Raw genomic sequence first — 26,591 nt, 5'->3', positions numbered from 1 at the left:
CTCCTCCTCTTCTTCGTATTCTATTCTATTCTATTCTATTCTATTCCATTCTATTTCCCTATTCCTATTCCTATTCCTATTTTATTTCCATATTCCTATTCCTATTCCAAGCTATGCTATGCTATTCAATCTACACTGGACATCTTTTAGATATGCAAACTCCTCAAAGGAGGAATCATAGCCTGCAATCTGTCTCATCAACCACCCAGGATCTCTCATTCTCCAAATTTCAAATCCCAACCCATCTCGCTCCAGAGCTGGCACTTTCTCCCTTTTTACATTTCAGGTACAGCAGCTCTTGGGGGAGCAATGGCTAGTGGTTAAAGTCACTAAATTTGTCAGCTGGCAGGGTTCGAAGCCTGACTACTGCATGACCGGGTGAGCCCCTGTCCCTTATGCAATTCAGGACTCTGGGAATGGAGTTAGACCAATGATTCCAACAGCAAAGTTTGCCAAGTCAGATGAGGTCAAGAACTTTATCATTAGCCATATCGATGTTTTGTTTCCAGAAGAGGCCAATCAATTCTCAACAGCTCTAGGCTTTTGTCCCGAACTTCACAATCGAAAATGCAGTTAACACCCCATGACCAAATCCTCTGCTCCTTCCAACACCATTTTTCACAAAAATGGATTACTGCAATGGAACATTAATACATTCTTAAATTTTTCCATGAACTAAGAGGCAGCTTACATGTCCACCAATTATAATGTGTCACAAGCAATCTTCTAACATATATCTTCCTTCCTCAGACAGTCTCTCTCACCCACATTCAATATCCTGGCTTCCTCTTTTCTTCCCTCTGGTTCCAGCCAAATCACCACCCTACTTGCAAACTGCAAAGAAACACAAATCGTATGTAAGCTGTTGTCTGAAAAAGCTCCAATTGTTCCCAAACAAAAGTTGGGGAAGGAATTATAGACCGGGTTCACACATATGTACAACCAGAGCCATTCAAAATTATGGTTTGTTTGACCATGGTTTTATGCAACTGTATCACAGCGAACTACATCATAGAGTCATGTTCAAAAAATGTTTTAGCTTTATTTTACATAACATCGGGGTTGTTTTCACATAATTTGTACCAAAGTACTTGTAAATACAAAGTACTTGTAAAAAGTACTTTACAAAGTACTTGTAAAAGTAGAGACACGGTGGCTCAGTGGCTAAGACGCTGAGATTGTCAAGCAGAAAAGTCAGCGGTTCGGCGATTCGAATCCCTAGTGCCACATAACAGAGTGAGCTCCCATTACTTGTCTCAGCTTCTGCCAACCTAGCAGTTCGAAAGCACGTAAAATATGCAAGTAGAAAAATAGGAACCACCTTTGGTGGGAAGGTAACAGCGTTCCGTGCACCTTCAGCATTTAGTCATGCTGGCCACATGACCACGGAGACGTCTTCGGACAGCGGCTCTTCGGCTTTGAAACAGATATGAGTACCGCCCCCTAGAGTTGGGAACGACTAGCACATATGTGTGAGAGGAACTTTTACCCTTTACTTACTTGTAAATATTTTGATGGTTTAACAGTAGATATCTTTTCTATGATTTTGGGGTCTTGAAGGAAAAATACATATGACATTTGCAAGTTAGCAGCATTTTTAATTCAGCTGAAAACTTCTATGCGTTCATCTTATTTCTCAAAAATGCTTTAAAAATTAGTTCTGATTTTAGATCTGGTTCACAGCTCAACCATCAACATCCATTTTTTTTGTTACTGCCTAACTTTATGAAATTAAACATCCCTAAAAGATGGAAAGGCAACAAAAGAGATGTCCAGTCTATTCACTTCACGGGTCGTCCAGCAAGAGAATTCCACCTAAAATACAAGGGGACTGACAAAATTATGATTGGATGCCAAGGAGTAACCTTACCTGTTAATAAGAATTCTTTTCTATTCTCTGACATGTGGCTCATCATTCTCTCTTATTCACCCAGCCCTTGAAATCATGCTGTAAGCCAATATGTACAACACCATCATGTTGCCGAGAACAAGGAAGACAGATGTAATTGGGTACTTCCCCTGGAAAAAATGTACTCTGCTCTCTGATGCTACAGCTTCACAGTATTGATCAGTAAATGGGAATTCAACAAGCAAGCATGAAACAAGCTAATGGAGCTGGGAAATAGATTCTCCTTCCCCTCCCCCTCATACAATCAGATCTTTGCTGAAATGTTAGGAAGAGATTTTGAGAAGAGATGCCATAGAGTGCAACAAAGAGGATTAGGGTACTGGAGGCTAAAACATGTGAAGAACAGTTGCAGGAACTGGGTAGGTCTAATTTAATAAAAAGAAGGACTAGGGGAGACATGGTAGCAGTGTTCTAATATCTCAAGGGCTGCCACAAAGAAGAGGGAGTCAAGCTATTCTCCAAAGCCTCTCAGGGCAGGACAAGAAGCAATGGGTGGAAACAAATCAAGGAGAGAAGCAACTTAGAACTAAGGAGACATTTCCTGAGTTTGAACAATTAATCAGTGGAACAACTTGCCTCCAGAAGTTGTGAATGCTCCAACACTGGATGTTAAGATGTTGGATATCCATTTGTCTGAAGTGGTGTAGGGTTTCCTGCCTAAGCAGGGGGTTGGACTAGAAGACCCTCAAGGTCCCTTCCAACTATTCTATTCTATTCTATTCTATTCTATTCTATTCTATTCTATTCTATTCTATCTATTCTATTCTATTCTAGTGTGAGTGGCTTGTTGGATGCTTATGTATTTGTTCCTGGAAGAAAAGTGGAATAAAGGCTAACCAAAAAAAAAAAAAAAGAATTAAGAATTACATAATGTTCAAGCACAGACAAAAAGTAAACACGAAAGTAACACAATATGGTACTTGGAACCAGTACACTATCTCCAGAGATTTTCGGACACCAATTCTCATTCTCTAGCCATTAGCTATGACGGCAGCGAGTTCTGGTGTCTGTCAATCATTTACAAGGTTCGATTGTGTCCCTCAGATGACAGAAAAGGAGAAAGGGAAAGCTACTGAAAAAAGAAGAGCAAAATAGAAGCAGGAAGTTGTGATGCTTCAAAGTATTTTACTTTTTTGCTTGTTTGTTCAGCATCTTCGTCACCCTTTGCAAACTAAAATCATTTTTAGGACGGTGGAGTCCTTGATGCTCTCTGAGCTTGGTTGTTTGCTTGCAGATGCTTTTTTTACCCAAACTGTGTAACATCTTTTGTCTTTAGGAACTCTTGTTTGCTTAATAAAGGACACGGTGGCTCAGTGGCTAAGATGCCGAGCTTGTCGATCAGAAGGTCGGCAGTTCATAGGTTCGAATCCCTAGCGCCGCATAACGGAGTGAGCCCCCGTTCCTTGTCCCAGCTTCTGCCAACCTAGCAGTTTGAAAGCATGTAAAAATGCAAGAAGAAACATTTGGACCACCTTTGAAACCTTCCCACCAAAGGTGGTTCCTATTTTTCTACTTAGATTGTTTACGTGCTTTCGGACGGCTAGGTTGGCAGCAGCTGGGACAAGTAACGGGAGCTCACTCCATTACCCAGCATTAGGGATTCAAACTACCAAACAGCCGACCTTTCTGATTGACAAGCTCAGCCACTGAGCCACCGCGTCCACTAATCGACAGTGTTAGAGAGGATAATTAAAGTTAGTTCCAGCACCCTTTTGGGTAGATATCCCAACGGTGTTTTTTTTTCCAAAAGGCAACTGGACTTTGTTTCTCCTGGAAGACATTTTACTTCTCATCCAAGAAGCTTCTTCTGTTCTGGATGAGAGGTGAAACATCTTCCAAAAAAAAAAAAAAAACACCCAAAGTAAGTCCAGTTGCCTTTTGAAAAAACACCTTTGGGACAACCATGATTTGGAAGACTCAGAATCTCCACAGACAATTTTGGTAGATACCCAATCGGGCCTTTGAGCGCATGTGCTAAAATAAGCCCTCCCCAAAAAATAAGCCCTCCCCAAAAATATTGCAACACAGCAGCAGCCATGAGGTGACCCTGCTCGCAGCCTCCTTCACCTCAAAAATAATAAGACGTCCCTGGAAATAAGTCCAAGCGCTTATTTCGGGGGCCAAAGAAAATAAGACCCTGTCTTATTTTCAGGGAAACACGGTACCAGTCTCGGCTCCTATTTGAACAAACAGCAATTTGAAATATGCCACAGCAAGACTCAACAAGTCAGCCCGCTTAAAGAATTAACAGGGCACCAACCCGCCCCCCCCCCAAAACCAAATTGGCTCCCATTCCCTTTTTCAAATGTAAATATGAAGTGGAACTTTGATCCTTTGGAGTTTGGATCCAGGAAAAGAAGGGGAGCATGCTGTCCCATGATAACTCTTGCTGAACACGTTTCCTACAAAGATGCAAATACGGTGTGCAAGGAACATGTTCAGCCACGTTAGGAGGGGAGTGTAAGCATTCATCCTGTTCTGTTTGAGCAATGTTTGGGTGCAAAATTAACCAGCTGGCGCAACTCAAATCTACACAGATAGTCCTCAAATCATGACCACAATGGAGCCCAAAGGTTCTGTTGCTAAGCGAGACAGTTAAGTGAATTTTGCCCCATGTTATGACCTTTTCCCACAGTTGTTAAGTGAATCAGTGAAGACAAGTATGCGACAGCAGCCAAAAAAAGCCAACACAATCCTAAATTGCATTAACAGAGGGATACAATGAGATCCAGGGAGATACTAATACCACTCTATAAAGCTTTAGTAAGACCCCACCTAGAGTACTGCATCCAGTTTTGGTCACCACACTATAAAAGAGACGTTGAGACTCTAGAAAGAGTGCAGAGAAGAGCAACCAGGATGATGAGGGGATTGGAGGCTAAAACATATGATGAATGATTGCAGGAACTTGACATGGCTAGTCTAGTGAAGAGAAGGACCAGGGGAGACAGGATAGCAGTCTTCCAATATTTGAGGGGCTGCCACAGAGAGGAAGAGGTCAAGATATTTTCCAAGGCACCTAAAGGCCAGACAAGGAATAATGGATGGAAACTGATCAAGGAGAGATTCAACCTGGAAATAAGGAGGAATTTCCTGACAGTGAGAACAATCAACCCATGGAACAGAAGTTGCCTTCAGAAGCCGTGGAGCTTCATCACTGGAAGCTTTCAAAAAGAGACAGGACTGCCATCTGTCCGAAATGGTGTAAGGTCTCCTGCTTTGGGGGCAGGGTGTTGGATGACCTACAAGGTCCCTTCCAACTCTACTGATCTGTAATCTGAATCACTGCAGAAAATACGACTTCAGCAACAGAGTGGTCAATGCCTGGAATGCTCTACCCAACTCCATTGTTACATCCTCTAACCCCCATAACTTTAACCTTAAACTATCCACCGTGGATTCCTAAGAGGTCTGTAAGGGGGCGTGCATAAGCGCACCAGCATGCCTACCGTCCCTGTTCTACTGTCCCCATTTATTCTCACCCATTTCCTGTGTTCATGTCCATGTTTATACATACCTGTTATCTCGTACGTTTGAAAAACTAAATAAAATATATAAAATAAATAAGCAAGATTGAACAAGGACTTGATTCATTTCTGCTTCTCTTTTCCAAATGCCAACACCAACGTAAGCTGTGGATCTTACTCACGCAAAGTCATCCAATTGGGTTAGAGTTATGTCCCAGTCAAAATCCAAAGACAAAAATGCCAAGAATTCTTGGATCAAGCTCTCTGCCAAGTATCTAGCAGACCCTTTCAGTCCATCACAAGTAAATCCAGTGCAGTAAAACTAGAAAACATTTGAAAACCGGTTGTAAGATTTCTCATTTGTTCGCTCAATCCCAGCACTGAAAGGTCCTTACCACTAGTTGGAATTATTGTGCTGCACTTCCCTGGGTCTCCCATTCTGCTGCATTTCGTTTATCGAAAGAAACAATGAATATTAAAGGGGAGGAGAAGAGGACATTAATTGGTGAAGAGGAAAAAAAAAAAAGAATAGGTTTTTGATGTGTCCAGCCATATTTTGCAATTTGGCAAAGGGCCTTAATCTCCACTTAGCATGGGGTTTATTGCTGCAAACCTCCAGGTTTAAGCTGTTCATTAAAAAGTAATCACATCCCTTTATGTGTGTTTGTGCACAAGTGGACTGTGCAATTTCTTTTTTAGAGCATTAGCGCTGGTTGCTGCTCCCCAAGAGACGAAACTGTAACAACAAAGGCTTGGAGTTTGCATCTGTCTTTTGCCCATGTAGTCAGACAGGGGTCTTTGGGCCAACAATCTATTTGTGAACCTCCCAGCCCTTTTGAAATGTTTAACTTGATTTTTATTTCTATTTATACACTTTAATCTGTTTTTAACCCATGATTTTATCCATGCATTTATATGGTTTTCTGATGATATTGTGAACTGCCCAGAATCACTTAGATGAGAGGGTAGAAATTAAGGATTGAATGAAGGGAGGGAGGGAGAAAGAGAGGGAGAGAAAGAAAGAAGAGGGAAGGAGGGAGAGAGAGAAAGAAGAGGGAGGGAGAGGGAAAGAGAGAGAAAGGAAGGAAGAAGAAGGAAGGAAGGAAGGGGAGGGCGGAAGATGCATCTTATTCCAGTTATATTCAAAAAAAGGACATAAAACCAACCTTCCTATCTAAATGTCCTAATTAACCCACTTAAGTTTTACTTCTGAGTACACCAATGTTTAACAGCCCAACACTGTTTATAGGCAGATTCTGCCAACTCTGCCCTCTGAATAAGAAACTGGCGCCTTTTAATCATTTGTAAACAGCAGTCCAGACTAATAAAAATTGATTAAAGGACAACGAAATCTGATTCCACTTGACCTCCATTGCTGACAAGGCCAACCTCCAGTCTCTTGTCAGGGCAGATCTGATTATGCCAATGCCAGCACCTTGGCAAGCACCAGCCAAATTACAGAGCTGCAACCAAGCACGAAGACAAAAATCAACAGCGGCTGCCTCCCAAATTAGATTAATAACATCCCGCCTCGTTTGTGGTTTCTGAGAGAAATATTGCCTCAAGATACACGATTTTCTGCAGAATAACAGAAGCCTTACATTTCTTTCAAAAATTCCACATAGAGGAACTCTCAACTTTCCCCATCCTTTGTGCAGGAAGATTTAATCGTTTCAATACCAGCCTGGGGTGTTGGGTTCTGCTGTTGGTTGGCCAAGCAAAGCCATCACTGGGAATGGAGTTTGGGGCATCCCTCAGGATGGAGTAGATTTTAGAGTGTGGTTTGCAGATTTTATCATATTTTCACCCGTAACTCTTCAGCCAAACCAGGCTAAAGATTTCAGGCCTGCCCCTTTCCCTGGAAATTCTAAAACTTCCCTACAAGAGATTGAGAAGCTAAGTTTCCATATGAAACCACCCAAAAGTGGCCACCAGTTGCTAAACCATGTTTAATGTTGATTTAGAATAAGGTAAAGGTTCCCCTCACACATATGTGCTAGTCGCTCCTGACTCTAGGGGGCAGTGCTCATCTCCATTTCAAAGCCGAAGAGCCAGCGTTGTCCAAAGACGTCTCCGTGGTCATGTGGCCGGCATGACTAAATGCCGAAGGTGCACGGAGTGATGTTACCTTCCCACCAAAGGTGGTCCTTATTTTTCTACTTGCATTTTTTTACATGCTTTCAAACTGCTAAGTTGGCAGAAGCTGGGACAAGTAATGGGAGCTTACTCGTTATACGGTGCTAGGGATTCGAACCGCCAAACTGCTGATCTTTCTGATCGACAAGCTTAGCATCTTAGCCACCGCATCCCTCATAGTTAGGGGCAGTTATGAAGATCCTCAGTCATCCAGGTAGATTTGTCTGGAAGTTACAACAGTGGTTACCAGGATCAATTTGAAGGGGTGTATTCACACATGTTTAGCTCTAAAGGGCACATACAAACCACGGGCATCTAAGAGAATCCATATTGAGGTCATATCCAGCATATTATCATTGAGTCAGTTCCCTATGGCATTATGACACATGTGACATCTCGCCTTGTGTTCCACATACACCATATCGTCTCATGAGCTGAAATATATTTATTCATCTTATGGGGTTTATAGGCTGCTCTGCATAGGAGAAGGTAACAAAGGAGAATCTGGGGTGGAGTTAAAAGAGGGATCAGTCTACAATCCCTACGTAGTCACAAGCGGACTAAGTCCAACCTCCCTTGAATTCCATTGACCCTCATTTAACTCCAAACAGATGCTGATGTTAAGAAGATTCCTGTGCATTGGCTTTTAACAATAAATCAGTTTACCTGGACCTTCACCTGTGAACCTAGTTTTTCCTGCCTGACATCTGATTGTCAAACACTCATAGGATCAAAATACATCCCGATATAAAGATTCTGTAAAGTTGAATTAATAATGGCAACATTGGTCTAAGTGCTTTCTCTTTAATCTAGCATTAGAAGAATTAGAAGAGCAGGCAAAAGGTTTAAAATTAATTTATTCTAATTCTAATTCTAATTTATTCTAAAATTAATTAGAGAATCAGATTTGGGAGAAATAAATGATAACAATTGGAAAAATATGTGCAATAGAAGAGTATATAAAAATATGTGAGTTAGAGTTAAGGAAAATGTATATAAAGTGATACGGAGGTGGTACCTCCCACCACGTAAATTAAATCAAGTACATGGTAAATATACAAATATTTGTTGGAGCTGCAAGAAAGAGGTTGGAACATATAAACCTATGTGGTGGGATTGCGCAAAAAATATGGGGCATGGTTTTTAGAGAAATTAGAGCACTGTTGAATGTAAATCTCACCGAGGATTGCATTATTGTTGCTGGTGGAAAAACAGGATATAAATGAAACAAAAAAAGGAAGTGATTGTAAATTTGATAATGGCAGCTAGATTAGTAATGGCTAAGTATTGGAGACGAAATTGGGATATTCAAAGAAATGAGTGGTATAATGAAATTTGGAGTATGGCAACAAATGATAAATTAACAACAGAAATTAAACTTTAAAAAGGGATGATTAAGGTAAATAATTATAAAGAAATATGGGGGGATTTTGTAAAATCAGGGTTGGTGGAAGGCAGAAGGAATAAATCTACGGTACTCAAGAATATGTGTCATTTTGGATGGGATAAGGGCACAATTGGAATATACTGTATATCTAAGAAATATAAGGGGGGAAAGGTCTCCATGGGGTAGGGGGGCACTGTAATATGTGGTGCTTTTCCTTTTCCTTGTCTTTTTTTTTTGTATTCAGTTGTATATGTACTGTTTGTATTATTTGTGCTTTTAAAAAAACAAAAAAACCTAGCAAATCATAATTTAATTCAAGGCATGAACCTATCCAGGGGATTGCAGGGCAAATGGAAACAATACTGCAACCCCTTGGCTTGATTTGTACCTCAAATTAAATCATGATTTGTTTAATGGGGATGGTGGGGAGACAGACAGACATCAAGGAAAGAATTCAAAGACTGCAAAAAAAGAAGAAGAAGAAAGAACACAGAGATTACAGACTCCACTTTTTTTCAAATGCAAAAGCCTACTTTAAAGAGAAAGTGCTTAGGTAAATGTTGACATTGTCAATCACCCTTTGTTGCCATTAAATGCAAATAAAGTCCTTCAAACACACTGTTTTCTCCAGCAATTTATTTTCCCCCACTCCCAAAAAAGTATTATTTCGAGGTTTGTAGAAAAACCCATTTAGAGGATGGCAGGAGAGAGAGAAGGCTCAATAATGATTTACAAAACAGCATTTTTGTTTTACTTTTAATTATTCTCTTGGAATTTTGGGTTTGGACAATCTGGAACTGGGCCGCCTGCGGTATGATCTAAGCACAGTACGCAAAATTGTCTGTTACAACGTCTTACCTGTCAACGACTACTTCAGCTTCAACCGCAATAATATATGGGCAAACAATAGATACAAACTCAAAGTAAACTGCTCCAAACTAGATTGCAGAAAATACGACTTCAGCAACAGAGTAGTCGACGCCTGGAATGCTCCACCCGGCTCTGTTGTTAGTTCCTCAAACCCCCATAACTTTAACCTTAAACTGTCTACCGTGGACCTCACCCCATTCCTAAGAGGTCCATAAAGGGGGCGTGCATAAGCCCACCAGCGTGCCTACCGTCTCTGTCCTGCTATCTCCATTCATCTGCATCTACTTCCTTTGATCATGTTTATGTTCATACTTATATTTATTACCTTGTACATAAATACAAATTATCTCCAGAGAGGAAACATCTTTCCTTACAGCAAAGCTGACATTTGTCATTTAAAAGTCGGTGGAGATTCCCAAAACTTTTGTGACACAATAATTAACAAACCACAAGTTTCGCTGTCGCTGTTTCAAAGCTCCGACTCCCAAAGTCTATTGGCCCAGTTTTGGAAATGAATTGTAATAGTGAGAAATGAATTGCGATTGTTATTATTAATATGGATAGTCGTGCAGTCAGCCAGACGTTTGGGCTCGATATGGCATTTGTATCCATCTTTTCAGTCCTTCCCAAGTCCTTTTAAGCCCTTCTGAAATAGGCAGATATTATTATTGATGGTGTTCAAGATATGGTCCCCGGATGGAAGCTGTTCCAGTTAAGCTGCCTTTTGCAATTGACTGAGGGTGAACTTGTCAATGCTGATGGTGTTCAAGCCAAGAAGTATTGGAGTAGGATTCTCATCTTAATATAGAAGATTCTCAAAAGTAAATATAAAGATAAAACCAATAACTTTCCTTTTGGATTGATGGAAAAAGACTGGGGGGGGGGGGAATTGGAACACACGCACACACACACACACACATTGTGTCACAACCCCTGGTATGCCCAAATATGGGAGGGAACACACTGTTTCCCCTTTATGTCTTTCGGCTCACTCCAGGAGACCATCCAGGCAGAAAACCATATTTTTAATGTTGCCTTTGTTACATTTGTGTTGTATTTTATTTATTTATCAGTACAAATACAACACACACACACACACACATACATACATACATGTTGACAACAGCAAGATTATTTAAGTGAGTTTTAACTTTTTTATGTGTTGAAATTCTTACTCCTCCAATAGTTGTAATTATATAGGTAATCCTTGACATATGACCACAATTGAGTCCCAAATTTCTGTTACTAAGTGAGGCATTTGTTAAGGGAGTTTTGCCCTGTTTTACAAACTTTCTTGCCACAGTTGTTAAGTGAATCACTGGAGTTGCTAAATTAGTAACCCGGTTGTTAAGCGAATCCATTTCCCATTGACTTTGCTTGTCAGAAGGTTGCAAAAGGAGATCACGTAACACTGGGGCACTGCGACCGTCATAAATATGAATCAGTGGCCAAGCATCTGAAACTCGATTACATGATCATGGGGAGGCTGCAAAGGTCATAATTGTGAAAAGTCGCAAGTTCGATTTTTCACTGCTGTTGTAAGGGCTCAGTGGCTAAGACACTGAGCTTGTTGATCAGAAAGGTCGGCAGTTTGGCGGTTCGAATCCCTAGCGCTGTGTAACAGAGTGAGCTCCCGTTATTTATCCCAGCTTCTGCCAAACTAGCATTTCGAAAGCATGTAAAAAATGCAAGTAGAAAAATAGGAACCATCTTTGGTGGGAAAGTAACAGCGTTCCGTGTGCCTTTGGCGTTTAGTCATGCCGGCCACATGACCACAGAGACGTCTTTGGACAGTGCTGGCTCTTTGGCTTTGAAACGGAGATGAGCATCGCCCCCTAGAGTCGGAAATGACTAGCAGATATGTGCGAGGGGAACCTTTATCTTTACCTTTTTAATAACATGCATCTTTTGCAAAAGCAATTTTCTTAGTAGTGTACAAATTTGACCAAGGATGCATGCCTCGGTAAGCACATTCCTCCATTTTCAGTCCCGAAAATTATGACACTAAACAGAGAAAAAGAGCAGACGGGAATAATGACAAAAAACAGGTTTAAGAGGAGAACGTTAGTTATGTCTGCATTACAAATGACAAACAGCATTCGTTTTTTTTTTCCTAAGGCAAAAATAGCTTTTGGGTTACATAAAACAAAGGACCTGTATCATATAAAACTTGTTTTGTATAAAGGCCTTTTTGTGCCACGCAATGGAATTGCAAGCTTGGGAAAATAAAAAAGGCAAACCGAAGTGTTTAAAAATAGCAGCCAGCAAACTCAGGATATTTTTAATTCTATTTTTAAAAACACCCGGCTGCTTGTTTCAGAATAACCATAATGGAAAAGGGACGAATTCCTGATGGTTCATTATCTGGCTTGATTGTTCTACCACTTCTCCTTCATGGTGACAAGAATTCGCTGCTTTTGAAACTGCTTTCAAAGGAGGAGAAAAACGTCCAGCTAAGGAGTTGGCCAAGGGCTGTGTGAAGGTCTTTTATTGAGGACCAGTAATCTCTCCAGCCTTCAGCTGCCTCCCACTTTTCCAGTAAATCTCAAAAGAAAACAAGAGGGTACTCCTAAGGGCTTTTACCCTGGTCTTATTGTTAGCAGAAAGTTTCTCTTTTGTTCTTTTCTGTAGAATTTCCGCTCTCCAATCTCCCTTCCCCCAAGTTTGCTGGAGAAGCTAGTAAATTCATTGGTCCTCTACTTTGTAAGCTCTTCTCTGGGGTTTCTTCCGCATTAAAAAAAAAAGCATTTATAAAGCTGCATTAAGCTGTTGTGATCCATCAGGTGGAAAGCAAAACCATGCTCTAGTTATCAAACCACTGTAAAGTCAGCAGTTGCAGCCTGGAAATTACATGTTACCTTTTTCTATTTAGACAAAACTATGTCATTATTTAAGAACCTCCTTCTTTCAACAAACAAACAGGCTGTTCTTCAACTAAACCAAAAGTCCGGCAAAAAAAATACGGATACATTTGGGGGAAGATATATTCCTCTATATCCTCTAACTAGGATTTGCTGAATACACCCCTAAGGGCTGAATTTTCGTAACATTCATAACCCAAGACCTGCAAAGAAACGACACGATTTACACATTCTGGCCTAAAATAAAACTGGCCCACACTTTGCTGGAGTTGTGATTTGTGAATGGCACCTGATGTTTCTGTTCCATTTTCATAAACGACTCTTTAATAATGGTAAGCTTCCGTATTCTATTTCTCCAAGGAACTCCTGGCAGTTATCTCCTCATTCATAATTTACTCATGAAAATTGCAGGATATGAATTGAATAAATATTGCATGAAGTTTGTAGTTTCTAAGGAATGCTCCATCAAGAACAAGGGCTGAAAACTGGAGAGAGGAAGGAAGGAAGGAAGGAAGGAAGGAAGGAAGGAAGGAAGGAAGGAAGGAAGGAAGGAAGGAAAGAAAGAATATAGCTGTTTACCGCTAATGGCAAGAATAGGTAAACTGAAACCCTCCATAAATTGCTAAATTACAGCTCCTAGCATCCTTTAACACTGATGATTCTAATTAAGACTTGGAAATTGTCATTCAGCTAAAACAAGTGATAGATTTCCCCAACTCTGGCTTAGATTTACATTATAAAAAAGATTCTAGAAAGAGTGCAGAGAAGAGCATCCAAGATGATTATGGACCTGGAGACTAAAACATAGGAAGAGCAGTTACAGGAATTGGGTATGTCTAGTCTAAGGAAAAGAAGGACTAAGGGTGACAGGATAACAGTATTCCAATATTTGAGGGGCTGCCACAAAGAAGGGGGAGTCAAATTATTCTTCAAAGCATCTGAAGGTAGGACAAGAAGCAATAGGTGGAAACTAATCAAGAAGAGAAGCAACCTAGAATCAAGAATAAATTTCCTAACAGTGAGAACAATTAACCAGGCTTGCCTTCAGAGGTTGGGGGTGCTTCATCACTGGAGGTTTTTAAGAAGAGATTAGACAGACTCCTGTCTGAAATAGTTGGACTAGAAGACCTCCAAGGTCCCTTCCATCATTGGTATTCCGTTATTTTTTATTTCTGTTAAGTGACGTCCTACGATTGCTACGTTATGGCCTGAACACAAGATTATCAACCCCTTTTAGCCACTTATCAAGAACTGGCGTTCTTCTTGGCCCCAACTGCAACATTTGGAATGCATCAAGAGCGGTGTCCTACCATGGCTACAATTTGATCTGAAACGCCTATCAACCTCTTTTAGCCACTTATCAAAAACTCGTGTTCATCTTGGCTCCAACTCCAACTTTCAGAAAGCAAGAACACAACAAGTATTAAGGCCAGTTCTTGCAGGGAGAGGCATCCTCAAACGATTATACAATCCTGGGAGAATCAATCTATCTGCAGCATGTGTTCTGTTTGTCAATGTCTGAACTTGTTTTTCTTCAACAGTAGGACAAGGGAAAATATTCCCCGAAGCTGTTTTGTGTTTTTTTCTTTAGCATACACATTTCCAAACTTTTCCTTTCCCATTTCAAACTTACACCACACAGAGACAGTTTAGAGAATGGAAACCACCAATTTAGTTTAAATGGTTTAGTGTCTGAATAACCTTGCCTGATGATGTGGGTGTTGGCAGAATACACATGTTGAACACTACAGCTGATTCTGTTTTACAGTGGAATTATTGAATCTGTTATCTGCACCTCCATAACTGTCTGGTTTGGCTGCGCAACCCAACAAAGACACAGACTTCTGAGGATAATTAGAACTGCAGAAAAAAACAATTGCTGCAAACCTGCCTTCCACTGAGGACCTGGACACTGCATGAGTCAAAAAGAGGGCTGTGAAAATATCTACAGACCCCTCACATCCTGGACATAAATTGTTTCAACTCCTACCCTCAAAACAAGGCTATAGGGCATTGCACAGACAACTAGACACAACTTTACTTACTTTACTTTATTTAAATTTATAAACCGCTCCCTCTCCCTGAAGGGACTGGGGCGGTGTACAATCAAAGTTAAAACACCATATACATATACATATACATATACATATACATAGAGGAGGCATCAAACCCGGTAAAAACGAATTATATAAAACTGTACAAAATAATAAAATTAGAACAACATTAAAATCTACCCCAAAAATTAAAATAACTGCCAGGAGGATTAAAGAATAGGACTATAATTGTGCCAGGCCAGCTAATTGGAACAGGTGGGTCTTGAGTTTCTTGCGGAAGGAGCGGAGATCAGTGGTGGTTCTAATATCGGCGGGGAGGTCATTCCAGAGGGTTGGGCCCATCACAGAGAAGGCCCTACTCCTGGGCGCCGCCCGCTGGCATTGCTTGGTGGACGGCACCCGGAGGAGTCCCTCCCTGTGAGAGCGAATTGGTCGCAGGGATGTATGGGGCAGGATGCGATCCCGCAGGTAACTAGGTCCTGTGCCATGGAGCGCTTTAAAGATGGTAATCAGCACCTTGAAACGCACCTGAAAAACCACAGGTAGCCAGTGCAGCTCGCGCAGGAGAGGTGTTATGTGGGAGTATCTAGTACTCCCCATGACTGCCCGCGCGGCCGCATTCTGGACCAGCTGCAGTCTTCGGGTGCATCTCAAGGGGAGCCCCATGTAGAGAGCGTTGCAGTAGTCCAGACGGGACGTCACCAGCGCATGAGTGACTGTGCGAAGGACAGTTTTTTCCCCAATGCCATCACTCTGCTTAACAACTAATTCCCACAACACTGTCAAATTATCTACTAAGACTGCATTACTATTCTTCTTCTTTTCCTGGTACCTATGTCTTTCCACTTATGACTATAACCATGTTGCTTGTATCTTTAAAGTTTATATTTCATTGAGAGCTGCATCAGGGTTGCGTTTGATGTCAGGGGGGCGTGGCCAGGATGGGCGTGGCAGGCTTGACATCACTTCATGTTGGTTGCCAAGGTTGGACACCCCTGGTTTAAACAAAGCACCGCTTAGTCCTGGGATGTCAAACTCAAGGCCCGTGGGCCGGATCTGGCCAATGGGGTGCTTAGATCTGGTCCATGGGGCTGCCCTGGAAATAGTGAAGGACCAGCACATGGTGCCTCTGCAACTCATTTTTGCTGGCAGAGAAATGTAGGAGGCCGTCACAGCCGAAAATGGAGCTCTGGAGTCCATTTTTTGCCAGCAGAGTGCTCAGGCCACCACAGGCACCCCAACATGAGTGATGTCAAGCCTGCCACGCCCATCCTGGCCACGCCCCCCAACATCAAACACAACCCTGATGCAGCTCTCAATGAAATTCAGTTTGACACCCCTGGATTAGTGCAATGTGTGAATCCAGCCTCTTTCTGTGTTATAAAGGCTGGGAAGCTCTTATTGCCAGCAATCCACCTCCATCCATCTCCTTTCTTCCTCCCGCCCTCCCCCTCCTCCTCCTCCTTGTTGTTGTTAGGCATGAAGTCGTGTCCAACCCATTGCAACCCCATGGACAACGTTCCTCCAGGCCTTCCTGTCCTCTACCATCCTCTGGAGTCCATTGAAGCTCAACTGCTTCAGTGACTCCATCCAGCCACCTCATTCTCTGCCATCCCCTTCTTCTTTTGCCCTCCATCATTCCCAGCATGAGGCTCTTCTCCAGTGAGTCCTTCCTTCTCATTAGGTGGCCAAAGTATTTGAGTTTCCTCTTCAGGATCGGGCCTTCTAAAGAGCAGTCAGGGTTGATCTCCTCTAGGACTGACCAGTTGGATCGCCTTGCAGTCCAAGGGACTCGCAGGAGTCTTCTCCAGCACCAGAGTTCAAAGGCCTCCATTCTTTGGTGCTCAGCCTTCCTTATGGTCCAACTTTCACAGCCATACATTGCAATTGGGAAAAACCATAGCCTTGACTATGCACACTTTTGTTGGCAGTGTGAAGTCTCTGCTTTTTAGAATCCTCCTCTCCCCCCCTCCCCACAATTGTTAAAATCAAAACTATAAGCATTCAACTTTTCAACAAGCAAGCAAAACCTCCCCACCCGGAGTAACTCCTATTCGTTCCAAAGAGCTTCCTTAGACCAGACCCCCAAGTATTGGGCGACTCTACCCACCCAGCATCATTTCCCAAAGGATGGGAAATGTAGTATAGACCCCTAGCCGGAGGAAAAAGGTAGCAATGCTAGCTTAGAAAAAAAGTTGGCGTGGGTGTCCTAGAAGACGACGGGGACTCAACTCTGCCCAGGAAACCATCCTTAAAATTACGCCTTCTGAACTCCAACCAAGCGCCTCCCCCGCCTTCCTTTGCAGCTGGGCGGCTTCTCAAACTCTGCGTACGCTCAGAGACCTCTTGCCTCCCGGTCTCCAGCCGGGATGCAAGCCTATTCTCCGGCCACCGTTTCCAGCGTCGGCGAGGCGCCTCTCCAAGCGGGAGCAGCCGCGCCTCTCCAAGCGCCCGTGGCGCCACCGAGTGCCCGGGGGCGCTGGGAAGCCCGCCCGCCTGCCTGCCCAGCCTGCCCAACCGCTTCCCCGCCACTCACCGTCGGAGCTGACCGAGTCGTAGGCATCGCGCTGGCTGGAGGCTCGGGGCGCGCCGTCCGCCCCGGGCTGGCTGTAGTCCACCCAGCTGAGCCCTTCCAAGGCATCGTAGCCGGCCCGCGACTGGTCCTCCACCGGCACCACGGTGAAGTGCGGCATGGCGCCCGGCGGGAGGTCGGAGGAGCAGCCGTCCCCGCCTGGCTCTCCCTCCGCCGCGGCCGAGGCTTGGCCGGAGCCGCTTCGACGAGGCGAGCGGGAGACGCGGCGCGGCAGCCTCGGCTGAGCCAGGCTGGCATTCCAGCGGCCTTGGGTCACTTCCTCCCAGGAAGCGCGGCTCGGCGACGCCCCCCACTCCCGCTCCCAGGGACTGCAGCGCTCCCGAGGAGGGAGGTGAGGGTCGGGCAGGCGCCGGGGAAGGGGCTCCGGCTGGCTCCGGCGCCGGGGGGACTCGCTTGGGCGGCGGGCTCCGACGCGCAGCCCCCCTCTCTCTCCCCCCCCCCGGGGGTCCTCGCTCGTCCCTTCACTTTGGCCCCGGGGAAAAAGTTTTCCGCCGCTCAAAGTTGCCGCGGAGTTGGGAGGGGGGGTTTCCTGGTGCTCTCGGAGCTTGGTTTGTTTGTTTGTGTATTATTTGCTTATTTTTATTTATTATTATTATTTATTATGTATTTATTTCATCAAGCATGAATTAGATAACAGATGCAAGTATAGACATGACTATGGATACATGAAATGGATAGGCAGACAAGGGACTAGTAGGACAGGGACGGTAGGCAGGCTGGTGTTGCTTATGCACGCCCCTTAAAGACCTCTTAGGAATGGGGTGAGGTCGAAAGTAGACAGTTTGGGGTTAAAGTTTTGGGGGTTTGGGCAGGGCCGGATTTTCCTATAGGCTAGCTAGGCTTCAGCCTAGGGCCTCAAGATCAAGAGGGGCCTTTTATTTTTATTTATTATCCGTGCCACATTTTTTATAAAGGTTAGTACCAATTACAACATGTTTCATTTAATATATTGATATGTATCACAGTAATGATGTATTTTATTATCTCTCATGTAATTTACAAACTTAAAAATGGGAGGTGAAAGGGCCCCATAAGTGGAATAGCCTAGGGTCTCTTTTCATCTAAATCCGCCCGGCCGTGGGTTTGGGGAAGAAACCACGGAGTCAGGTAGAGCATTCCAGGCGTTGACTACTCTGTTGCTGAAGTTGTATTTTCTGCAATTGAGTTTGGAGCCATTTACCATAAGTTTGTATCTATTGTGTGCTGGTGTGTTGTTGAGGTTGAAGCTGAAGTGGTTATTGACAGTTAGGACATTGTAACAGATAATTTTATGTACTATGCCCAGGTCAGATCAAAGACGGCTGCTCGTTACCCAAACTCGGTGAAATTGACCCAGGTTGTCTGTCTCCCTGCCTCTTCTCAACCCTGCACCTTGGATTCTCATGTCTCCCCTTCCCTGACTTGCTCATTTTTGGAGGGCAAACCTGGACCTAGCCCAACGAGCCCAGGATGGGAGTTGCACGGCCCTGCCTGCCTCAAAGACAACGCTGGCTCATTTGGGGTGTTGTTTGAATGCAACTGATTGGGGTTTATTCAGCCCATCATGGCTTGCTCCAAAGTGTCAATTCAGCTTCTTGTGTTTGAGCTGTTGTGTGAATGCAATTGATGGGGATTTATTCAGCACACCATGACTTGCTCCAAAGTGTGAATGAACTCAGCCACTGTTCAGCTGCCAATAATTCCGCTATAGTAACAACATCATCCTCTTTATTTAGACATTTCCATGCTGACTACTAGGTCAATATTTTTCTGACTGAGAGGTCTGTTTGCTAACTTTAGGCTGGAGTCACACAAAGGGCTGCCTTACCTGTGATTTGTTGAATCAAACATAGATGGGTTCACACACTTAAGACTTAACGTGGTTAGTGGTTTTGGCTCAGCAGGCTAGGTGAGCAGAATTGTGGCAAATCATGGTTTATGCATTTACAAGAGCAGCCCAGTTTGGTTTACCAAATAAACCTTGATATAGTGTAACGTGTGAATCAAGACATAATTTCTTCTGGGTGGAATTGGACTGGGGAGAGGAATGCAAAAGGATTTGTGCTCATCCATGTTCTTTCTTGCAGGTGTTTCATACTGTTCAGTATCTATTTTGGAGAATGAAACATCTGCGAGAAAACAACCAAGCTCAGAGACCACCAGGGACCCCTCATTTCTGCATAACAGTAAGATTTTGGAAGAATGATTCAGGAAACAGGCCATAGTTGCTTGCTTTGCAAAGATTGAATGCTTTATTTGGCCTGCAAGACAAATCCTTGCTGATCATTTTGCCTTGCCTGGAAGAGATGTGAGAATAAATGAGGATGATTTAACCGACTGAGTTAACACTTTCTGTACCTAGACAATTCAGGTAAGACACAAGCAAAGGTGTGTTTGACAACAGGCCAAACATGAGTAATTTTTAACCTTGTGTTGTTTCACTGTGGTTCTTTTTGTTGTGCAAACACAGATGATGAGATTACAATAGCATTTGGGAAGTTTTGGTAAACGAAGCTTGAAGTTACAATGTTTAATGAGTTCTGCAATTGCAATCACGGGCCAGTAAGTCGAACGTAAATAAAAGAAGATCTGGAGCTGAAGAAATGGGTGGGAAAAGAAAATGGAGAATTTCAGAAAAGAGTTAAGAACGGGGATTGCAAGAGGCTGTTTAGAAACATTCAAGCTTCTAGAAAGTAATTGGAAAACCAAGACAAGGCATATGCCATAAAGAATTCTCAAATTCTTCACATATTCTTCCTCAAATAAAAAACATAATAAAAACAGTGAGCATGTAACTTTTTTCTGACTCTATCTTCCTCCATCCCGCTCTTTTCCTTAAATGCAAAAATGAAAATGAAAATATTGGGGCTTTTTTGTGCACAGGAATATAGAATAGAATAGAATAGAATAGAATAGAATAGAATTCTTTATTGGCCAAGTGTGATTGGACACACAAGGAATTTGTCTTTGGTGCCTATGCTCTCAGTGTACATAAAAGAAAAGATACATTTGTCACAGATCATAAAGTACAACACTTAGTGATAGCCATAGGGTATAAATAAGCAATCGAATCATAGTAGGAAACAATATAAATTGTAAAGATACAAGCAACAAAGTTACAGTCCTTCAGCCATAAGTGGGAGGAGGTGGGTGATAGGAACAATGAGAAGATTAATAGTAATAGTAATGCAGACTTTGTAAATAGTTTGACAGTGTTGAGGGAATTATTTGTTTAGCAGAGTGATGGTGTTCGGGGAAAACTGTTCTTGCGTCTAGTTGTGTTGGTGTGCAGTGCTCTATAGTGTTGTTTTGAGGGCAGAAGTTGAAATAATTTACATCCAGGATGTGAGAGGTCTGTAAATATTTTCACGGCCCTTTTTTTGACTCGTGCAGTGTACAGGTCCTCAATGGAAGGCAGGTTGGTAGCCATTGTTTTGTCTGCAGTTCTAATTACCCTCTGAAGTCTGTGTTTCTCTTGTTGGGTTGCAGAACCAAACCAGACAGTTAAAGTGGTGCAAATGACAGACTCAATAATTCCTCTGGCACACAGAATCTCAAAAAATCTTCATCTGCATGTGTGTGTGTGTGTGTGTGTGTGTGTGTGTGTGTGTTGCATTTGTGCTGATAAATAAATAAAGGGAGACTAGTATAGATCTATTTCAAGCTATTTAGCTCTCATCAGCTAGCCATACCCTTGCTGGCATTCGAACTTGGGCTTCTTACATATGAGGCAGTTATATTAACCTCTAAGCCACAAGTTGATGATACATAAATGAAGGGAGACTAGTATAGATCTATTTCAAGCCATTTAGCTCTCATCAGCTAGCCATACCCTTACTGGGATTCGAAACTGGGCTGTTTTTACATGTTAGGCAGCCCAGGTTCGAATCCCAGCAAGGGTATAGCTAGCTGATGAGAGCTAAATAGCTTGAAATAGATCTATAATAGTCTCCCTTTATTTATTTATCAGCACAAATGCAACACAAAAATGGTTTTTTGCCTGGAAGGCTCCTAGGGTGGAGCTGAAAGGCAAAAGGGAAGCAGTGTGCTCCCTCCCATATTTGGGCAGACCAGCTGCTTTGACATAACACACACACACACACACACACACACACACATACACACACACACACACACTTGTAAAGACTCATCTTCTCCATGGAATTTGGTTGAAAGTGAAGAAATCTTCTGATGCTCCCTAAGAACAATTTCTCTATTTCTCTTTTATATAATTGATACGTAACACACTGTAGTCCCATTCCTATACAAGTAGTCGTCGATTTATGACAGCCTTTGAGGCCAAAATTTCTGTTGCTAAGCCAGACAATTGCTAAGTGAGTTTTGCCCCATTTTACAACTTTTCTTGCCACCGTTATGAAGTGAGTCGCTGCAGATACAAAGTTAGTAACCTGATGGTTAAGTGAATCTGGATTCCCCATGGACTTCCCTGGCCAGAAGGTTGCAAAGTGGGAATCACATGGTCCTCGGACACTGCAACCATCATAAATATGAATCAGTTGCCAAGCATCTGAATTTTGATCATGTGATCTTGGAGATACTACACCGGTCATAAGTGTGAAAAACTATTATAAGTCACTTTTTTCTGTGCAGCTATAAGGTAAAGGTTCCCCGCGCACATATGTGCCAGTCGTTCCTGACTCTAGGGGGCAGTGCTCATCTCCGTTTCAAAGCCGAAGAGCCAGCGCTGTCTGAAGACATCTCCATGGTCATGTGGCCAGCATGACTAGACGCCGAAGGTCCACAGAACGCTGTTAACTTCCCATCAAAGGTAGTTCCTATTTTTCTACTTGCATTTTTTACGTGTTTTCGAACTGCTAGCTTGGCAGAAGTTGGGACAAGTAACGGGAGCTCACCTTGTTATGCGGCGCTAGGGATTCGAACCACCGAACTGCTGATCTTTCTGATCGACAAGCTCAGCGTCTTAGTCACTGAGCCACTGCGTCCCTTTGGCTATAAGAACATCCCTAAACAAATGATTGCAAGGACTGCATGTATATATATTTGGGGAGGGATATGCTCTTTAAAAGGAAATGAATGTGGGAAAACTTGATCCTATCCTGTTTGCAGAACTTTCTCACGCTTTTTGAGAACACCCCCTTTAAAAAAGCACAATCAAAAGCCGGGCATTTGATTACAATTTGATCTCAATCTAATTTTGCCTTTCCTTGTCCACAAACGAATTGGTAAGGGTTTCCTGCATATAATGGCTTCCTTTTTTTTCCAGATGCATGACTGAAGATTGATTTCCGGCTCCTGGTTAAGGTTAATTCTGAATTATAGCATAAATTAGATCAAACGTGGAAGTTGAAAGAATTATTTTTAACCTGCTTTTGACAGGAACCTCTCCTGATTTATGTTTAGTGCTGGCTTCTACCTCCTCCTGGTTTTTCCCCCCCATTGGATCTATTCTTCTATTCTGGTCTTTATCACAGGAGTAGGCAACTATAGCAATTTTATGACCCGTGGAGTTTAATTCCCAGAATTCCCAAGCCAGCCATGAATTCTGGGAGTTGAAATCCAGAGGTGGTGGTGTGGCCTGCCGGTGCAGCTGTTGGCAGACTCAGACAGTGAGGAGGTTGGAGAGGAACATGGGCCAGTCCTGGAGACTGGGGAAGGCTCTGACGAGGGCTCTGCATTGGAGGCAGAGATGGGGCCAGGGCCCGCCCACAGTTATCAGCTGCCTTCAGAGTCGGAGATCCATGGGGCAGAAGAACAGCTGGAGCCTGTTCCCAGTGTGTGCATGTGCAAGGTTGCCAGATGAACGGAAGAGCTAAAGAAAAGGGGTGGACTTGGGAGTAAGGCCACAGGTGGACGGTGAATGGCCCCTCCCATAAGGAATAAAGAGGAGTGAAAGAGGAGTGGAGTTTGCAAGAGACAATTAGTTAGTGTGAAGATCTGTTCGTAATTCTCAGAGACTCCTTGCCACGTGTACAGCGTTTGGGAGATATTGTCCTGGCAGATCTCCAAGACTGATAAGGTCTGTGGTTGTAAATTCACCCTCGGAAGACACTCTGCTGGGACTTTGCTGGATGGGAATGAGAGGAATCCACATTAGCTTAATAAAAAGGGCTTTTGAGAGTATTTAGCAATAGCAGTAGCACTTAGACTTATATACCGCTTTACAGTGCTCTCCAGCCCTCTCTAAGCGATTTGCAGAGTCAGCCTATTTGCCCCCAACAATCTGGGTCCTCATTTTACCCACCTCGGAAGGACGGAAGGCTGAGTCAACCTTGAGCCTGGTGGGATTTGAACTGCCAAGCTGCTGGCAGGTGGTGATCCGCAGAAGTAGCCTGCAGTTCAGCACTCTAACCACTGCGCTACCACGGCCCTATTTCTTAATAAGGTAAAGGTAAAGCACATATGTGTTAGACGTTCCCAACTCTAAGGGGCATTGCTTGGCTCTTATTCCCTTCTTCTGGGATGTAGTCCATTGCTTCTCATAAATGTCGTTACCGGGAACAGGATGGATGGCTTAGCCAAGCTGAGCGAACAATGCAAGATTGTTTTGTTCAGCTACCCTTCCAAGAGCAGGAGCTTGGTTTTTATTAAGAAATGAAAAAGGAAACAACTGAACTTTCCTTCCTCATCTTCTCAGTCGCCAGGGAAGGCTCTGCAGGGACTCTGAAGGTGAGTAATGCCTTAAGTTCTGGGCAGGGTTTGTCCGACCATCATTAATTCAATTGGCCCCGAATTTCCTGGGTTCACACAATTAAATTGGCTTGAAATGGCATTGACTCTTCTCTTCAGGAAGGTAATTGTTGCTGCTCACCATAAAATGATGCAACATGTTTCCCGCTGGCCTGTATTTCACAGTATTTGACAACCACAGAGTTTCATTTTTGTGTACGTCTGGGGTTTTTTCATGGTTGGTTTAGCACTTGTTGCAGAGATGTTTAGACTGTAAGTGTCCATCCCTCCCTTTTGTTAATATTGATTCATACATTTTATGTTTATTTCTCAGTTGTGGGTATTTTAAAATAAAATTCTTTGTGGTTGCTTGGTTTCGCTTTGTGTTTTTTCTTCTTTGTTTTTCAAACTTGTAACAAAGCATGCAAAGAAAGAAAGAAGGCAAGGAAGAAAAAGAAAGAAAGAAAGGCCCTTCAGAATAAGATCATTGGCCCATCCAGTTCAAAATGTTGCTTCTGAACTCCCAAATTCTTGGCCCCTACAAGCAAGATTTAAGTTAGGAAAGAAGACTAGAAGATATCTTGCTTTAGGGACACCCCAAGGATGTGGGTGCCCGTCAAGTATGAGAAAGGAATTCTGCAAAATAAAATTCTTTCATTCAATTGTGTCCAATTCTCAGAGATTGAGCAAGTCCCTGCAGTTGTCTTGGCAAGGCTTTTCAGAAGTGGTTGGCCATTGCTTCCTTCCTAGGGCTGAGAGAAAATGCCTGGCCCAAGGTCACCCAGCTAGCTTCATGCCTAAGGCAGGATTAGAACTCCCAGTCACCCAGCCTCTAGTCTGATGCCTTGACCAGTACACCACACGGTTCTGCAAATGGGGTAAAGGTAAAGGTTCCCCTTGCACATATGTGTTAGTCATTCCTGACTCTAGGAGGCAGTGCTCATCTCCTTTTCAAAGCCGAAGAGCCAGCACTGTCCAAAGACATCTCTGTGGTCATGTGGCCGGCATGACTCAACACCAAAGAGGCACAGAACGCTGTTACCTTCCCACCAAAGGTGGTTCCTATTTTTCTACTTGCATTTTTACGTGCTTTCAAACTGCTAGGTTGGCAGAAGCTGGGACAAGTCATGGGAGCTCACTCAGTTATGCAGTGCTAGGGATTCGAACTGCCGGACCTTTCTGATCAACAAGCTCAGCGTCATAGCCACTCAGCCCCTTGGTACCACCACGAAAAAGGTTCACACGCACCCCTTGTAGAGGCACAGCCTACCTCCTTTAGTGAGCCAACTGGGAAGAAGACTTCTTAAATGATCTTTAGGTCTGCTTTGTACTTATGGAAGAAAAGGCTCTTTCAGATAACCTGCTCCTCAACTGTTGAAAAGTTGAAACCATGCTTGGATTTGAAATCTGGAGACAGAAGCAGCAAAACAGAGAAGGAAGAGCTGACATCACAAGCTTTGATTGAACAATATATGGGGAGTTCCTTCTTTCAAAGGAGGAGTGAAGAAAACAAGAACTTGGCCACCGAAGCCTTGCTTTTCCCCAGAGATTCAGCCGAAGGTCCCTCTAAAAAAACCACTTTCCCTGAAAAAAAAAAAAAAGGGGGGGGGTCATTGCTAAAATGCAGAAACAGGTTTTGCAATGTAGCAATTCCCTTTTATTGCTGGAAAGAGGAACTTTCCTAGAAAAGATTGAGCAAAACGTTCACCTCCCAGGTTCAGAATGAGCTCTGGCAGAAACTGGCGGGGGTAAGGGTACTTCCACCATGAATCTTCCGTCGTTAAAAAGTGACAGAGGTTATAAAGAGAAAATGTGCATATCTGGGTCCTTTGAAAAATTGCATTAAAATCAGCAGTGCGGTTGTGCAATAAACATTACCTCTGAAAGAGTTTTGGACAATAGAATAGAATAAAATAGAGTAGGATAAGAGCAGAGCAGAACAAGAACAATTTTTCAGTAAAAGCCACAAGAGGGCACTACCATCCAGAATATGACTTTTAGATTAATTAAATCAAATGAATCATATGTTGTTTTTTTTCAGTCCTGCTGGACTGCATCAGCAAAAGATGTGCCTTTTGATGTGACATTTTGCAAAAGTTTCTACTACTTACGCTAGATTAAACTAAGTCCTGACTAGGGGCATTTTCACACCTGCAGCGTTCCTATATCCAAATATTAACCAAGGAAAGTGAAGCTGGCCCCGATCCTCCTATTTGCACCACATTGTAAAGTCTTTAGATTTTGCTGAGCATTGATTAATTCTCAGGTGAATGGCCCTAACTATCTACTTCGCAGCTACTTAAATCCAGAAATCCTTTGGCACTTAGCCTAGTCTGGATGCAGCCTGATCTAAGGAGATCTCAAAGCTCTCTACAAGATCCAGGTACCCAAGCAATCCTCCCTTGGAACATGTAATGGCTAAAAATCAGCAATCTGAAACAGCAGATAGCAAGACACATCAGGTAGGGGTGATGATGGTGGAGAGTTGATGAGTGGATGGATAGACGGATGAACAGACAGACAGATTATTTTATCAAATTTATTTGTTACCTATCTCGCAGTTCATAGAGAGATTATAGCAGATAGAGATGATAACAGATAGGTGAGAGAGAGAGAGAGATGATAGGTAGGTAGGTAGGTAGGTAGGTAGATAGATAGATAGATAGATAGATAGATAGATAGATAGA

At 43.0% G+C, this 26,591-nt stretch overlaps 1 protein-coding gene and 1 long non-coding RNA gene across 2 annotated transcripts in view; one reads left to right on the top strand and one right to left on the bottom strand.

The window, feature by feature from the left end:
- Positions 1–17,549, bottom strand: part of SLC12A4 (solute carrier family 12 member 4) — a 62,210-nt gene extending 44,661 nt beyond the window's left edge. Inside the window, exon 1 of the mRNA XM_081963333.1 lies at positions 17,221–17,549. Coding sequence (XP_081819459.1) covers positions 17,221–17,377 — 157 coding nt within the window. The 5' untranslated portion in view covers positions 17,378–17,549. The remainder of the gene's footprint in view (positions 1–17,220) is intronic.
- Positions 17,550–17,691: 142 nt separating this feature from the next.
- On the top strand, positions 17,692–24,776 carry LOC309397404. Its single transcript, XR_014176250.1, has 3 exons — positions 17,692–19,627; positions 21,868–22,045; positions 22,502–24,776. It is a non-coding gene; the product is annotated as an uncharacterized lncRNA (long non-coding RNA).
- Positions 24,777–26,591: the final 1,815 nt, after the last annotated feature.

The sequence above is a fragment of the Natrix helvetica genome (assembly GCF_964273705.1).
Source record: "Natrix helvetica genome assembly, chromosome: 10".
NCBI lineage: Eukaryota > Metazoa > Chordata > Lepidosauria > Squamata > Natricidae > Natrix > Natrix helvetica.
The sequence above is the reverse complement of the archived record's forward strand: the minus strand, read 5'-3'. Positions and strand labels throughout refer to the sequence as shown.